At 39.0% G+C, this 17844-nt stretch overlaps 1 protein-coding gene across 3 annotated transcripts in view; it reads left to right on the plus strand.

Moving 5' to 3' along the window:
• Positions 1 to 17280, plus strand: part of BMPR1A (bone morphogenetic protein receptor type 1A) — a 178209-nt gene extending 160929 nt beyond the window's left edge. For all 3 annotated transcript variants that reach the window (XM_073596732.1, XM_073596731.1, XM_073596733.1), the window contains exons 10-13: positions 8539 to 8836; positions 9486 to 9661; positions 10734 to 10864; positions 15777 to 17280. In XM_073596732.1, the coding sequence (XP_073452833.1) occupies positions 8539 to 8836; positions 9486 to 9661; positions 10734 to 10864; positions 15777 to 15902 (731 nt within the window). In that variant the 3' untranslated portion in view covers positions 15903 to 17280. The remainder of the gene's footprint in view (positions 1 to 8538; positions 8837 to 9485; positions 9662 to 10733; positions 10865 to 15776) is intronic.
• The last annotated feature ends 564 nt before the right edge of the window (positions 17281 to 17844 follow it).

Consider the following 17844-nt stretch of genomic DNA (forward strand, 5'->3'; position numbering starts at 1 on the left):
TGTGAATTGTTTCTGGTAGTACCAATGTAGGAGATTTCCATGCCTTGGCCACTGTTTGTTTTGCAGCCGTTATTAGTTGGATCATAAGTTTGAATTGAGAGAGTGTTAACCAACCCGGTTTTAGATTAAGTAAAGTTAAATATGGATCTGGTTGTATTATTTTTTTAAATATTTTAGATGCAATCACGAAGACTTCCTTCCAGAAGGTTTGGATTACTGGGCACGTCCACCATATGTGTAAATATGTGCCTATTTCTGGGCATCCTCGAAAACAAAGAGCTGAGGTATTAGGTGAATATTTTGCCACTCTAGCGGGTACAAGGTACCAGCGAGTTAGGACTTTATAATTTGTCTCCAGTGCCAAGATGTTGGGTGAAGATGACTTAGATGTGAGCCATATATTAGACCAGTCCGTGTCTTCTAAAGTTCGTCCCAGGTCCTCCTCCCACCTCTGAACGTAAGAGGGTCTATTAAGATTTGCTACTCCATATAATTGATTATAAAGTGATGAAATTGTACCTTTAGCAAATGGATCTTTTGTACAGATTGATTCAAAAATGGATAATTGGGATAATGGTGTATCCCCCTTTAGGAATGGTGTATAGAAATTTTTGATTTGGAGATATCTAAATATCTCAGAGTTTGGTAGATCATATTTTTCTCTAAGCGATGGGAATGAAAGGAATGATTTACATGCTATGAAGTCATTTAGTGTCTCAATGCCTGATGTTGTCCAAGCTTTAAAAGAATTTGGATAGATCCATGCCGGATAAAAGGCCGGATTTCTGATAAAAGAAAGGAGAGGATTGTGTGGAGATTGTAACTGATATTTGGTTTTTAGTTTATCCCAGAGAGATAAGAAGTGTTTAGTTATGGGATTATGAATTTTAAAGCGGTCTTTAGGATCAAGCCATAATATGATATTAATAGAGGGTCATTTTCTGAAGCCTCTATAAATACCCATAATGGGATTTCCTGTTTTGCATGGTATTTGGACAGACTGGCCAAATGTGCTGCTCTGTAGTAGTTAGTAAAATCAGGGTATCCCAGGCCTCCTTTATTTTTGGGAAGATGTAGTGTGTGTATAGGTATACGTGGTTTAGAAGATCCCCATATAAACGAAGTTGCTCTTTTTTGTACTATTCTCAAAAAATAGGAAGGAATTGGAATAGGGAGGACTCTGAATAGATAAAGCAATTTGGGTAGAATAGTCATTTTGATTGCATTAATCTTCCCTATCCAGGATAAAGGAAGTTGCGACCATTGTTTTATTCGATTTGTGATCTGTCTTAATACAGGAGGATAATTGGTTGAGAATAAGTCAGAATGAGATGCTGTTAAATGAATTCCAAGATATGGGATTGATTTTTCTGCCCATGTGAATGGGAGTGCAGCCCTAGCCGGGATCAATTCCATGTTTGTGAGTGAAATATTAAGCACTAGGCATTTCTTAGGATTAATCATAAGGCCGGATAGGGCTGCAAATCCATCAAGAGCTGGTATTAAGTTAGGACCAGAGACCTGTGGTGATGATAGAAAAAGTAATATATCGTCTGCAAATATACATAATTTGTGTGTAATACCTCCTACTTCAATGCCAGTTATAGTTTGGTTTGTTCTGATGTATTGGGCCATGGGTTCGAGTATAAGGGCAAATAATAAGGGAGATAATGGGCAACCCTGTCGGGTACCTCTTTCGATATTAAAGGCTTCAGATTTGTATCCAGCATATTTTATATAGGCTTTGGGTTTATTATATAATGCTTTGATCCATGTTAAAAAGTGGGGTCCAAAACCCCATTTTTGTAATGAATATTGCATATATTGCCAGGATACTGTGTCAAATGCCCTCTTAATATCGAGAGATAGAAAACATAAAGGGATTTTCCGTTTTTTAGCAATATGTGCCAATAACACTGCCCTGCGTATATTATCGCCTGCCTGTCTATTTGGCATGAAGCCTACTTGATCTCTATGTATTAATTTTCCTATAATGCTATTGAGGCGTTTTGCTATTATTTTTGCTAATAATTTAATATCGAGGTTTAACAGAGAGATAGGCCGATAATTCACACAGGAAGTATCATCAGAAAGGGGTTTTGGGATCATACAAACAATTGCCATTAGTGTTTCTTGCCGAAAAGAATGTCCATCTAGAAGATTGTTAAAAGTTTCAGTGAGAATGGGAGAGAGTATTTCTGAGAATGTTTTATAGTATAAAGCCGAGTAGCCGTCTGGGCCTGGTCTTTTGTTAAGTTTTAGGTCTTTTATGGCGTTAGAAACTTCATCTATAGTTATAGGCTCATCCAAACTGCTTTTTTGATTCTGAGATAACTCAGGTAAGGTTATTTTTGAGAAGAAGGATTCAGCTTCTGTAGGATTAAATTCATTGTTTGTCTTGTATAAAGTTGCGAGATGTGAGTGAAATTTATGGACTATTTTAACTGGATTACAAGTGTAAACATTTTTTGATAATTTCAAACGTATTGGTTTGAAAGATTTGTTAGCTGAATTTAATGCCCGAGCCAAATATGTACCTGGTTTGTTTGTATTCATGTAGAAATTGTGTTTGGAGCGTTTGAGGGATTTATCAACTGACTCAGTGAGAAATAGATCGTATTCCAATCTAGATTTTTCCAGATGAGATTTTGTACTCTGAGATGGATTATCTTGAAATGATATGTAGGCTGCATTAAAATTGAGTTCTAGTTTTTTTGCTAGATTTTTGCGTTCCCGTTTAAATAGTGCCATTTGTCTTTGTATTGTACAACGCAAGACAGGCTTATGAGCTTCCCACAGTGTTATTGGGGAAATGTCTGTTGTATTATTAATTGATATGTATTCCTTTAAAGCTTGTTCAATGGCCATCTGATGTAGTGGGTGTTTGAGCATTATGTCCGGTAAGTACCACGTTGGGTCATGCGCTTTTGGTATGGCTGAGGCTATAGTAGTGTATACTGCATTATGGTCAGACCACGGAATCGGAATTATATCTGATGCAATAATTTCTGGTATCATTCCTATTGTTAGAAAAATATGATCTATTCTGGTGAAGGTTTGATGAGGGTGCGAGAAATAAGTGAATTTCTTTTTCATTGGGTTACTTTCTCTCCATGAATCTACCAGATTGTATTTGGAAAGAAGTTGAGAAAAAGGTAATCTAGAGGTTATTTTGGATGGTGTAAAAGGTGATTTATCTAGAAATGGGAGGAGGACCTGGTTGGAATCCCCACACATTATCACTGTTCCTATTTTGTGTGTATTAATCACTTGTAATATATGTGAGAGGAATGGTGTAGGTTGTTAGGAGCGTAGTAGGAAATCACCGTGATTGCTGTATCCATTATATAACCCATGAGTATCAGGTATCTACCTTCTGGGTCTTTAATTTCTGATGATAAGGTGAATGGTGTGGATCGGTGAAATGCAATTAGAGTTCCCCTTTGCTTGGTACAGGCAGAAGCCGTGTAAATTTGTTGATAAAAAGGAGAAATATATTTTGGAGTAGAATCTTTGGTGAAGTGTGTTTCTTGGAGGCATACTATGTGAGCCTTCTTGTTATGGAAAGTACGGAAGGCTTTGGTCCTTTTTTGAGGGACATTTATTCCCTGAACATTCAGGGAAAGTATATTCAGTGGTGCCATGGCAATAGATCAAATAGTTTTGACTTACTTTTTGTTATGCAGAGCTGACTGCGCAGATCAACCTGTGTGGGCTGAAGAGATGAATAGATAGAAAAGAAACCAGTGAATTCTGGAGTAAAGAGTAAACAAAAAACATATGAGATTAGATGATACATTGTATAAATTATTTTTTGCAAGTAATCACAATTTACCCGTGAAAGAGAATAAATATCTCTCTCAGGGGAATAAGTGCCTTCGTCACACTCCCACATAATATGGTTGGGAGAATGAGGAGGGCTAATGGGGGTACACGGATCTTCCGCTTACAGGAGAGAAGTGCTATGTCAAAAGACATCAAAATGATGTTTCATTAATTGGAGTGCAGAATATAGTTTTTGTTGAAATTATTTATTCCAGGGTGGTTGTATATGGTTAGTCTTGCCCTAGGCTAAATAATTCAGTTAGAAAGGTACTGTTAATAACGTTGGTATTGATGAAGATAGTTTGAATTATTTTGGGATTTTAACCCTTTTAGAGTAAACAATTACATATTTTATTCATATGTAACTGTTTAGATATGTTAACTCATAAAATTGAAGTTGTATTGCTTCAGATTAGAATAAACAAAAACATAATTCTAGGAACTAGTTAGGTAATAATATATTTGTTTTAAGAAAAGAAAGAAAAAGCTTCCATTACTTCTGGATTATTGAACATATTTGTCCTAAAAAGTAATAAATCTATTGTTATTACCTGATAATATATAACTGAACAAGAATTTCCTTATTTCACTTATATATTCTAAGGCTATATGAATCAGAAGTAATAAGAAATATACCTGGAATGTAACATGATCCCACACAGTGTGTGACTATCAGAATGCAGTTACATTCAGTTATAAATACAGGTTTTTTATAGAGAACCATCTCTTAGTATAATAAATGAAGAGATATCAGGAATTAGGATGTCAGTCCATTGAATCTTCTTGGTCCATGGATGATGTGGCATAACGGCCTCTTTTGTGAGAATGATGATTCCCATTTTGTTCTGAAATTTTCTGGGTGCTGCCTGAAGGTGAAGATGATGCCATTCTTCTGCGTGTGGGAGTGTTGCTGCTTGTGGGTTCTGTCAGATTTAATTTTAAAAGGGTTTGTTGTAGTTCATCTGCTGATCTGCTTCTGTAAATTGTACCTTGGTAGTTAAATCTGACTGAAAAGGGGAAGCCCCATTGATACATAATGTTGTGGCGTTGCAGTTCCATTCGTTGGGGTTTCATGGATCGTCTTTTAGTAATAGTAAGTTGGGATAGGTCAGCAAAAATTTGATAATTGTGTCCTTGAAAATTAAGTTCCTTTTTTTCTCTTGCAGCAATTAGTATTTGTTCTTTCGTTCTGTAATAATGAAATTTTGTGATTATATCACGTGGGGGTCCATCTTTCTTTTTGGTTGTGAGGGCTCTGTGTACTCTGTCCAGTTCTAAACGTTCAATAGGGATATCTGGCTTTAGTTCTTGTAATAGAGCAGTAATAGTAGATTGCAGGTCTGTCACAGTTTCAGGTATTCCCCTTATGCGCAAGTTTGAACGTCTGGCTCTATTTTCGTAATCTTCGAGCTTAGTTTGAAGTATTAAATTCTCTTTTTTTAATTGTTCCAATTCTGTTATATTTTCTTGGGTTGTAATTTCAATTTCATCCATTTTTATTTCTAAGGCTGCGGTGAGGTTTCCCAGGCTTTTTGTTATTTGGTCTGAGGTTTGTTTTAAAGCCTTATGAAGCATCTTTTCAAATTGTAATAATATTACTGGGGATACTGAGGAGGCTTGTGGAGAAGTTTGTGAGAGGATTTGTTCTGTATCTGACTCAAATGGAGAGTCTTGCTGTGACATTTTCTGTCTGTGAGAGCGCCCTGATGCTGTATCTTGTGAGGTGACTGGAGCTGCTTCAGCTGCAGTGAGTGCCTGTGAGCTCTTTGTGAGGTGATTTTTATTTCTGCCGCGGTTTCCTCCCAGTACCATATTTCCTGCCCAAACTTTCACAGTTTGTTCCCTGGGGCAAAAAGGTTCAAATGGATACCTTTTGAGCCTGCAGGCTCCGCTTTGTCCTTCTCTTCTCTCCTCAGCGGTGTGGAGCTCTAACAATGCATGTCTGCTCTGCTAGGCTCCGCCTCCTGCCCTCCCTTGACAGGGTTTCTAGCCTTCCCCACTTTACTAACTAAAAGTGTTTTTCTACTGTTTGTGTTACCATTAGAGTTCTCCTCATGTTCTGTCTCATAAAATGTCATCAGGACAGGAGGCAAGGGTAAATACCTAACATATGGAAGTGAAAATCTAAAAGGGGTGCCGACCCTTTCCTAAGGGGTTCTGACACTATCCAAAATGAGGGGGAAAAGTTTTGGCTGAACACTTAAGCTGTTTTATAGTGCCTTGAAAAAGTATTCACACCCCTAGAAATTTCCACATTTTTGTCATGTTACCACCAAAAATGTAAATGTATGTTATTGGGATTTTATGTGATAGACCATCACAAAGTAACACATAATTGTGAAGTGGAAGGAAAATGATAAATGGTTTTCAACATTTTTTACAAATATCTGAAAAGTGTGGCGTGCACTTGTATTGAGCCCCATTTACTCTAATACCCTTTTCTAAAATCTAGTGGAACCAATTGCCTTCAGAAGTCTCCTAATTAATAAATAGAGTCCTCTGTGTAATTTAATCTCAGTGTAAATACAGCTGTTCTATGAAGCCCTCAGAGGTTTGTTAGAGAACCTTAGTGCACAAACCGCATCATAAAGGCCAAGGAACACACCAGACAGGTCAGGGATAACGTTGTGGCGAAGTTATAAAAATATATCCCAAGCTTTGAACATCTCACGGAGCACTGTTCAATCCATCATCCGAAAATGGAAAAAGTATGGCACAACTGCAACCCTACCAAGACATGGCCGTCCACCTAAACTGACAGGCTGGGCAAGGAGAGCATTAATCATAGAAGCAGCCAAGAGGCCCATGTTAATTCTGGAGGAGCTGCAGAGATTCACAGCTCGGGTGGGAGAATCTGTCCACAGGACAACTATTAGTTGTGCACTCCACAAATTTGGCTTTTATGGAAGAGTGGCAAGAAGAAAGCCATTGTTGGGAAAAAAAGCCATAAGAAGTCCCGTTTGCAGTTTGTGAGAAGCCATGTGGGGACACGGCAAACACATGGAAGAAGGTGCTTTGGTCAGATGAGACCAAAATTGTACTTTTTGGCCGAAAAACAAAACGCTATGTGTGGTGGAAAACTAACACTGCACATCACCCTGAACACACCTACCCCACCATGAAATATGGTAGTGGCAGCATCATGTTGTGGGAATGCTTTTCTTCAGCAGGGACAGGGAAGCTGGTTAGAATTGATGGGAAGATGGATGAAGCCAAATACAGGGCAGTCTTAGAAGAAAACCCTTTACAACCTGCAAAAGACTTGAAACTCGGGCAGAGGTTCACCAGGACAACGGCCCTAAACATACAGCCACAATGGAATGGTTTAGATCAAAGCATAGTCATGTGTTAAAATGAATAAAGATAATTGAGTGCAGAGCTAAATAAACATCATAAACTTCAAATATACATAAAAATATAAAGTGCAACAGTAGTTGAAATAATCCAAAAGAAAAATATCACAAAAGAAAAAATATCCAGAAATAGAAATGTGATTTGCAAATGAAAAGAATGCCAAAAACAACCACAAGATGTCACTAAAGTGCAATGTGCTCAATACACCACTCAGTGTCTGTATACTATTCAATCTGTGGTGCAAACAATGTGACAGTCCGTTTTGTGATTTAAAAAAAAAAAAGACAGTTCATATCGATATATCTCCACACTGATGCACATTTGTGCATATAGAAAAATCTTGACGTGCCCTCCACCAGTTGTGCCCTCACCTTATAGGCTGGATATATGCGCCTTTGGTAATAATAAATACTTTGGTTAGCTCCTTCTAATATTACTCCTTCTTATGGATCTTCCTTATATCCAGGCGACCTTTCACCATATGATTTACACCTTCCTTATTGTTACCCTTGGCCTCCACTCTTATCGCCCACATGCAAAGTAATAAACTCGAAATAGTGCTTTATCGTTTTATGGGTAGTTTATTCATAAAAACATAAAATTTCCACTCACATTTCACAAATAAAACCAAGCCTTAATGCATTACCCTTGTGTGCTGAGACGATGGTGTCACCTTAGAACCGGCTCTGCAGCTGTGGTTTGCAGTGCTCTCTCCTGCACTAAATCGCCCTTCCTCCGTAGCTTCCTGTTTCCTCACACATCAGCGATTCAGGCCCCTCCTACTAGTTTCGTCACACCTCGTGACTTCCTCGAGAAGGAACACATATTCATGTATTAGAATGGCCCAGTCAAGGTCCAGACGTAAATTAATCTAAGAATCTGTGGCAAGACTTGAAAATTGCTGTTCAGACACTCGTGAGCCAATCTGACAGAGGTTGAGCTATTTTGCAAAGACGAATGGGCAAAAATGTCACTCTCTAGATGTGCAAAGCTGGTAGAGACATCCCTAAAAAGACTTGCAGCTGTAATTGCAGTGAAAGATGGTTCTACAAAGTATTGACTTAGGGCTGAATACCACATGCCACACTTTTTCACATATTTATTTATAGAAAAATTTGAAAACCATTTATCATTTTCTTCCCACTTCACAATTATGTGCTACTTTGAGTTGGTCTATCACATAAAATCCTAATAAAATACATTTACATTTTTGGTTGTAACATAGCAAATGTGGAAAATTTCAAGGAGTATGAATACTATTTCAAGGCACTGTATTAGTACTATGCAAACAAAGAATGTAAACAAAGAATTTTCTAACAGTCTTGTCTGCCATTAGTAAACTATTCTCTGTCCCAACAGGTTTCATAGCTGCTGATATTAAAGGGACAGGCTCCTGGACACAAATGTATTTGATAACAGAATATCATGAGAATGGATCTTTGTATGATTTTCTCAAGTGTGCTACTCTGGATACAAGATCTCTCCTTAAGCTGGCTTACTCTGCTGCCTGTGGCTTGTGTCACCTACACACAGAGATATATGGTACTCAGGGAAAACCAGCAATCGCACACAGAGACCTGAAAAGCAAAAACATCCTTATCAAGGAAAACTGGACATGCTGCATTGCTGACTTGGGACTGGCAGTCAAATTTAACAGGTAATAGGCCGATAAGTAAAACTAGTTACAGTGCAAACGGTACTGGGTAAAGAATGGTACACATGGGCCGAATGTCAGTCAGTGTGTACTGCAGTCAGTCCGACAGAAGCTGATGTCTCTCGGCCAGCTTCTGTCAAAGGGGCATGACCAAAAGGTCTGCTGATCAGCACTGACCAGAGTGTTCTGGTGGAGGGCCATCCCCCTGTGAGAAAACAATAGAACAGCAGGTGCTGTACTAATGTCAGATAGTACAGCCCCTCTTGCTGAGCTGTCAGGTTTTTTTCGTTCAGCCCTGCTGGGTTGAATGGAAAAGACAACCAGTGTGTACTAAGCTGAAATCTAGAGAGATGAACTTTAAACCATAATGTGATTAGGAGTGTAACAGCTTCTTATAAAGGAAAGAGATGTAGTACTGAATTCTTACACCACCCCAAGTGAGTAAATTGTTTTTATTAGGTATCTCAAAGCAACCATTCAAAAGTTTTCTTTCAAATTGATGACTGCTACAATGCTGACCAATGAAAATATTGCTGTGCTGTATTCTATCTTGTTGCCATTTGCTCTTTCTGGTTAAAAAAATGTATCAAAATTGTAGTAAAGAAATTCAAGGCAAAGTCTCATTGATTTTTTTTTTTTTTTTCCTTCCAAGTGACACCCACGAAGTGGATATTCCCTTGAACACACGTGTAGGCACAAAACGCTACATGGCGCCTGAAGTTCTGGATGAAAGTTTGAATAAGAACCACTTCCAAGCGTACATAATGGCGGACATATATAGCTTTAGCTTAATCATTTGGGAAATGACCCGCCGCTGCATCACTGGCGGTAAGGCAGTCACATTATAATAGTACCTAAGTTCAGTGCATTTAAAGTATACCTGTCGTGAGAAAAGTAAATGATTTGCCATTGCTGGTGTACTACTGAAAATGCTAGTTTCCTGGCTGTTGGGGGCCATTATTTTGAAATGCAGGATCAGGACACAAATGCTTGTCAGAAATCCTCATCTAAAACTGTTCCAGTTCTGTGCTTCAAAAAGTATTGAAACCAAAGCATTAATCAGAACTCCAGAGAAATAGCATTAACATTAGAAGGTGTACTCCAAGCAGTTTATTGGTTGAAAGGTTTTGCAAATCGCCAACTTTTTTTTTTTAAGCATGACTTGTAACACACTAAAGTATTGGATCATTTTTGATATGTTGCCCATAATTTGTAAATACGGGCCTCTTGGAAGAAATTGTTTGAGCTAGAATCAGTCACTCCCATATCTTCCTCCTTTTTTTTTTCCCCCCTACTTAAAGGAACGTCTTATAAATATTGTGGTTGCTACTTCTGATCGTGATGTAGAGCTATCATTTTTATTATTATTTTAGTGCTTCGAGAACCAGACTTGGAAGATCTATGTAGCCAGTGAAGTGCTGCGACACCTAACATGCATACTAGTTCCAGGTCACTAGGAAAATGAAGCAAGGATAAAGATGGCACACACCTTGAAAAACAAATCAGCACTGACAGTTTTTGCATGCTGTTAACCGTACTAAACTAAAGCATAATGTCTTTATTAATATATGTCTATATCATATATATGAGAATGTTCATTGAGAAACTAAATGATTAACTGCTTCAATACTGGGCACTTTTACCCCGTTCCTGCCCAGGCCAATTTTCAGCTTTCAGCGCTGTAACACTAGTGCTGACTTTTATTATATGCTTAATAGTTGCACTTTACATCAATCTACATCAATCTATGTTCAGTAGTTAGTACATTTGAAAAAGAGACTTTTCACATTAGGTAACAAGCACTTTTCACACAGTCCTCTTGATAACACTGCAAACATCATTTAAACCAGTGCAATTCATATATTTTAATGATGATCATTCTTTGTGGAACTTTTATTAGGTATTGTTGAAGAGTATCAGTTGCCATATTATGATATGGTGCCAAGCGATCCATCCTTTGAAGACATGCGAGAAGTTGTGTGCATAAAGTGTTTACGTCCCACAGTGTCCAATAGGTGGAACAGTGATGAGGTAGGTGGTTGTGTGATCATTTATTTGTTATAATTATTAGGTAATAAAAATGCATGGGACTTGCATTTCAATTGTTAAATTGATGAACTAAAAATGACCTGTCCGTATTTGGACCATATTTTACTCTGTACACATGTAAACAGTTGGGCTAACACATATACATGTGAACAGGGGACAACCGGAATCTCATAAGTCACATCTATATTATTATTATACAGGATTTATATAGCGCCAACAGTTAACGCAGCGTTTACAATATAAAAGGGAGACGATACAGTTATAATACAGTAAAATACAAGAGGATTAAGAGGGCCCTGCTCAGAAGAGCTTACAATCTAATCGGGTGGGGCAGGTCGTACAAAAGGTTTTAACTATGGGGAATGAGCTGATGGAAGTGGTAAAGGATTAGTTGGAGACCTGATAGGCTTTCCTGAAGAGATGAGTTTTCAGGGATCGCCTGAAGGTAGCAAGAGTAGGGGATAGCCGGACAGATGGGAGAGGCTCTGGAGAAATGGGATGGCAGACACTGAGCGGTTGGTAAGGTGTATAAGTCTGGCAGCAGCATTCATGATAGACTGAAGAGGGGATAGCCTATGGAGAGGTAAGCCAATGAGAAGGGAGTTGCAATAGTCAAGGCGAGAGATAACAAGGGAGTGAATGAGAAACTTGGTGGTTTCATTTGGTAAAAAGGGGCGACTTAGAGATGTTACGGAGGTGAATTCTACAAACTTTTGACGATTGGACTTGAGGCTGAAATGACAAGTCGGAGTCTAGGATTACACCTAGTACCCTGGCGTGAGGGGAGGGACTGATAGTTGCATTGTTGATTTTGATGGAAAAGTTAGGGGGGGGGGGGGATATTACTAGCTCAGTTTTAGAGAGATTTATTTTAAGGAAGTGGTGCGACATCCATGCTCATATGTCAGTAAGTTAGTAATGCGAGAGGAGGCTGAAGGAATTAGATGAGGAATAGGCAGATAGATTGGTGTGGTATTGGAAGCCGTAGGCGGTTATCAAGTGACCAAGGGAGGAGGTGTAGATAGAGAAAAGAAGGGGTCCAAGAACAGAGCCTTGGGGGGGACCCCACAGAAAGGAGCAATGGAGAGGAGGAGACAGAGTTGTAGGTGACACCGAAGGAGCGCTGTGATAGATAGGCAGAGAACCAGGATACAGCAGAATCTCTGAGGCCAAGGGAATGTAATTTATTGAGAAGCAGCGGGTGGTCAACAGTATCAAAGGCCACAGAGAGGTCAAGTAGTTGGAGTATGGAGTACTGGCTGTTGGTTTTAGCAGTTAGTAAATCATTAGTGAGTTTTAGTAAGACAGTTTCCGTGGAGTGCTGCGAGCTAAATACAGTATCTCACAAAAGTGAGTACACCCCTCACATTTTTGTAAATATTTTATTCTATCTTTTCATGTGACAACACTGAAGAAATGACACTTTACTACAATGTAAAGTAGTGAGTATACAGCTTGTATAACAGTGTAAATTTTCTGTCCCTTCAAAATAACTCAGCACGCAGCCATTAATGTCTTAACTGCTGCCAACAAAAGTGAGTACACCCCTAAGTGAAAATGTCCAATTTGGGCCCAATTAGCCATATTCCCTCCCCGGTGTCATGTTACTTGTTAGTGTTACAAGGTCTCAGATGTGAATGGGGAGCAGGTGTGTTAAATTTGGTGTTATCGCTCTCTCATACTGATCACTGGAAGTTCAACATGGCACCTCATGGCAAAGAACTCTCTGAGGATCTGAATAATAGAATTGTTGCTCTACATAAAGATGGCCTAGGCTATAAGAAGATTGCCAAGACCCTGAAACCGAGCTGCAGCACAGTGCCAAGACTATTCAGTGGCTTAACAGGACAGATTCCACTCAGAACAGGCCTCGCCATGGTCGACCAAAGTAGTTGAGTGCACTTTCTCAGCGTCATATCCAGAGGTTGCCTTTGGGAAATAGACGTATGAGTGCTGCCAGCATTGCTGCAGAGGTTGAAGGGGTGGGGGTGGGGTCAACCTGTCAGTGCTCAGCCCATACGCCGCACGCTGCATCAAATTGCTCTGCATGGCTGTCATCCCACAAGAAAGCCCGCAAACGGTTTGCTGAAGACAAGCAGACTAAGGACATGGATTACTGGAAACTGGAAATGTCCTCGTGCGTTCTGAGGAGACCAAGATAAACTTTATTTGGTTCAGATGGTGTCAAGCGTGTGTGGCGGCAACCAGGTGAGGAGTACAAAGACAAGTGTGTCTTGCCTACAGTCAAGCATGGTGGTAGAGCTGCACAATTAATCGTTAAAAAATCGTGATCTCGATTCACCTCCCCTGATGATCTCTCCTGCAGAGGTTGCAGATTATTTCATATAACAAGTGGAGATACTATCTGCTCACTCAGCTGTCAAAAGAAAGCATCCAGGCATTCTGCCAAGTCTTTAACTTGATTCATTTTAACTAAGCTTCCTTCTTAGATCAAAGGGAAAGTAAATAAATAAGCTGAGCAGTCTGCCAAGTTTTCAACAACATGTAAATGCAGGAAGTTTAACCACTTAAAGTCTAAATCTTTTTCTGACACTTCTTTCTTAAGTTAAAATCAATATTTTTTGCTAGAAAATTACTTATAACCCCCAAACATTATATATATTTTAGCAGAGACCCTAGGGAATAAAATGGGAATTGCTGCAATATTTTATGTCACACTGTATTTGCCCAGCGGCCTTTCAAATGCAATTTTTTTGGGAAAAAATACACTCCAATGGATAACAAAAACAAAAAAAAATGAAACAGTAAAGTTAGCCCAATTTTTTTGTTTGTTTTAATGTGAAAGATGATGTTACGCCGTGAGAATCGTGAGAGAATCGTGATCTATCTCCTAAGCAAAAAAATCGTGATTTTAGCCAGAATCGTGCAGCTCTACATGGTGGTGGGAGTGTCATGGTCTGGGGCTGCATGAGTGCTGCTGGCACTGAGGAGCTACAGTTCATTGAGGGAACCATGGGCAGTATTCCAACATAACGACCCCAAACACACCTCCAAAACGATCACTGCCTTGCTTAAGAAGTTAAGGGTAAAGGTGATGGACTGGCCAAGCATGTCTCCAGACCTAAACCCTATTGAGCATCTGTGGGGATCCTCAAACGGAAGATGGAGGGAGCGCAAGGTCTCTAACATCCACCAGCTCCATGATGTCGTCATAGAGGAGTGGAAGAGGACTCCAGTGGCAACCTGTGAACTCCGTGCCCAAGAGGCTTAAGGCGGTGCTGGAAAATAATGGTGGCTACACAAAATATTGACACTTTGGGTCCAATTTAGACATTTTCACTTAGGGGTGTACTCACTTTTGTTGCCAGCGGTTTAGACATTAATGGTTGTATTGCGTTATTTTGAGGGGACAGAAAATTTACATTGTTATACAAGCTCTACACTCACTTCTTTACATTGTAGCAAAGTGTCATTTCTTCAGTGTTGTCACATGAGAAGATATAATAAAATACAAAAATGTGAGGGGTGTACTCACTTTTGGGAGATACTGTACATCTATATCTGCATTAATAGTTGGGACCACAGATGTGAGATAGTGCTGTGATCTCAATACTCACATATAACACTCTTCTAAAATATGAAATATGTTGTGCATTCATCCATACAGACTGAAATCACATAAAGTGTCCATTGGGCGTGGACATTGGAAATGGACACTTTATGTGATTTCAGGTTGAATAATTAATGCAGATTATATTTTATAAGAGTGTTATATGTGAGTATTGAGATCACAGCGCAACCTCATATCTATGGTCTGAACGTGTAATTCAGATATAGATATGAGATTGTTTACCATTGTTAGGGGAGCAGCAGTAAGATTTTTTTTTTTCCTTTTGACATTTATGTCAAGGTTACATATTCTTTGGGGGATAGTTTATTTATTTTTTATTTATTTCATTGATTTACAAAGTGTATATTTTTATTAATTATTGTATCATTTTGGGTTTCTTGAACACTTGTGGTGCAGGTATTTGAGCACATTCACATATACATTAGATTAGGTTGTGCATGCTTAAATATTGGAGAAATAAACAGAACCTACTAGCTGCCACCAGTGATCAGGGCTGAAATGTAAATGTTAACAATGAATAGCCAGCGGCACCTCCACCACCTATTACACACTATTATTTTTTACATCTCCCCTTGAATGAGTCATTAGTATATAATCAGTACCATGACTAGCTATGATATTTGCATATTGGCGCAGAACAGTGGTCCCAGGGGCCAGTAGGGTCTATGTATGCATGTAAAAGTTGGCACATCCCTTACATGCATACAACTTCCAGCAAGATCCAGTGTAAATCATTACAGTTGTGTGAATGAGGCACAGTCTCATGTACTTGAAGTTTATCTTTAATGTCTGCTATCTAATTTCTATTTGTATTTATTAGTTTGAAAATGCCCATCTTTATGCTCCATGATCGGAATATAGTATATAATTAAAACATAATAGGATTAGAGCTGCTGCTAAAATAGAAATTTTGCTTACATTTGATTGAGTAACCAAATTAATTACAACACTGACAACTCAAAACATTTGCATGTATTCTTTTCATAGCAGCTTTTTTTTCTGTATCATGAAGGGCACTTTCACACTGAGGCTCTGGGGCGGTAAATCTGCGCTTTTCCGACGTTAGCGGGCACTTTTAACCCCCGCTAGCGGCCGAAAAAGGGGTAAAAGCACCCCTCGGGCTTTCACACTGGAGTGACAGGAGGGGTGCTTTACAAGTGCTATTTTAGCGCTATAGCGCCTGTAAATTGCCTCTAAATTGCCTCAGTGTGAAAGTAGCCGAAGATTTAGCTATACAGTGGATTATTTGTTTTCTTTTCCTTTTTGGAATAATTTTAACATATTTCTCATCTCCATCTTCAGTGCTTGAGAGCAGTCTTGAAACTAATGGCTGAGTGTTGGGCTACAAATCCTGCTTCCCGTCTAACGGCCTTACGAATCAAAAAGACGCTTGCAAAGATGGTAGAGGCTCAAGATGTAAAGATTTGACAATTGGAATGTTGGCTCCAGCATTAAGACTCTGAATAGAGGGAGCAGGATGTGTGTAGGGGTGGTAACTTTCCCTGTGGCACTCTGCAGGCTGCTAAATGACTTCAGTACTGTGTGTATATGGTGCAGAGCGCATCTTCTCTTCATTGGGAGCTTCAGTGTACATCAGAACAGAAATATTTTTTCTTTTTATATTTTATCAAGACTTTTATCACAGTATAATGGGTAATGAATTGCATGTTCAGATTATTTTGCTTTCCGTGAAAGCAGCATCCATATAAAATCCATACTACTTTTTTTTTCTTTTTTCTTTTTTTTTTCTTTTCTTCAGAAGAAATATGTTATTGCATTGCCTTTATAATGTTTATATGGAAACCAAGAATCTTTCTGTGCCGGATATCATTTTTTGCCATGTTTTAAGCTATCCCATTTTTTTAAATCTTTATGTACCCATTAAAATGTCAAGTCAAGAGCAAGTGGTCTTCATCAAAGAGAACTAAACCGCAGGGATATTTTCTGGGAATTTTCTACAATATGGACGGTTATTTTTATTCCTTCAGTACCAGCCTAATGTTCAGTTCCTAATGGACAATGGACTGCTTGTATGAGCTGGGTGGAAAGTTTGAAAGCTTGAAATATCTGAAGTTTTTTTAAAATTGTCAGTTTTCTGCTGCTGTTTTCAGAATATAAACAGTCTATTCTATGTAACATTACGGGCCCGTTCATACTATGGGTTGTGCTGACACCCGTGTTTTCATGCATTGAGGCATGCTGCATTATGAAATCCTGTTCGCTTTGAATATTCTGGCAGCACACCTCAATGCAAGAAAGTACGTGCCTGCTCCATTTTTTTTTAAGTGCATCAGAACGAACGTATGGTTCATAACCGTGTGCTACTGCAACTCACAGATCTGAATGAGCCCTAAAGGATATTTTAAAATGGTAATTCAATTGTGAGGTGTCCTTTGAGCCTCTTTGTGGCTTTCATTGCTTTGTGTCCCTGCTGGGAAAGTGTAGTTCTCCATATTCCCATCGCACATGTTGGATAAAGCTCTAAAGGATTTGGGTGCTGCAGCAATCACCAGCTGGAAACTGGTTTAGAAAGTCACAATGAAGATATTTGCCAGCACACCATGGATCGACAAGTAGCGTCCAAACAGATTTTTTTTTTTTTTTTTATTGACGCATGATCTCATCACATATCGGGTGCACTACCTGGTAATAAAAAAGGAAACTCCGCTCTAGGTGAGTGATGAGAAACAGGTGTGCAGATAGCTAGGGAAAGGACTCCTACGGATGGGATGGCAACACTCCAAATACTGAAAAGTTTCTTTTTATTAGAAGTATAAAAACATGAAAAAACACCACAGGATAGTAGCCAAACAATAGCAGGTAGATACATTTCACTCAGTGGCTCTGTGCTTATTCGTTACCATTGGTAATGAGTAAGCACAGAGCCACTGTGTGAAACGCGTCTACCTGCTATTGTTTGGCTACTATCCTGTGGTTTTTTTTCATGTTTTTATACTTCTAATAAAAGGCACTACCTGGTATGTGATGTGATCGTGCTTCAATAAAAAAATCAGTTTGGATGCTACTTGTCAATCCATGGTGTGCTGGCAAATATCCTCATCTTGCTGGGAAGATTTCTCCTTGCTTTCTGTCCTGGTGATGACTGACACAGGAAGTGAGGGTCCCTAATGCAGACACCACCCACATTAAAAAGCTAAGAGAGGGTCTAACCTTACTTTATTTAAAATAGATGTTTTTATTGCTTTCGGAGTCCCCACTGGAGAGATGGCTTGTCTTAGTGACCACCATCACTGAGACAAGAACTGAGAATAACTCTCCTAAGTGAGGACACAGACCTCAATAAAAGAAGAGGGTCTAACCATGACCATCCTTTTTTCACAACTAAACAAATTAAGCTGGATAATTTTAC

This window comes from Aquarana catesbeiana, linkage group LG08 (genome assembly GCF_042186555.1).
Source record: "Aquarana catesbeiana isolate 2022-GZ linkage group LG08, ASM4218655v1, whole genome shotgun sequence".
Lineage (NCBI taxonomy): Eukaryota > Metazoa > Chordata > Amphibia > Anura > Ranidae > Aquarana > Aquarana catesbeiana.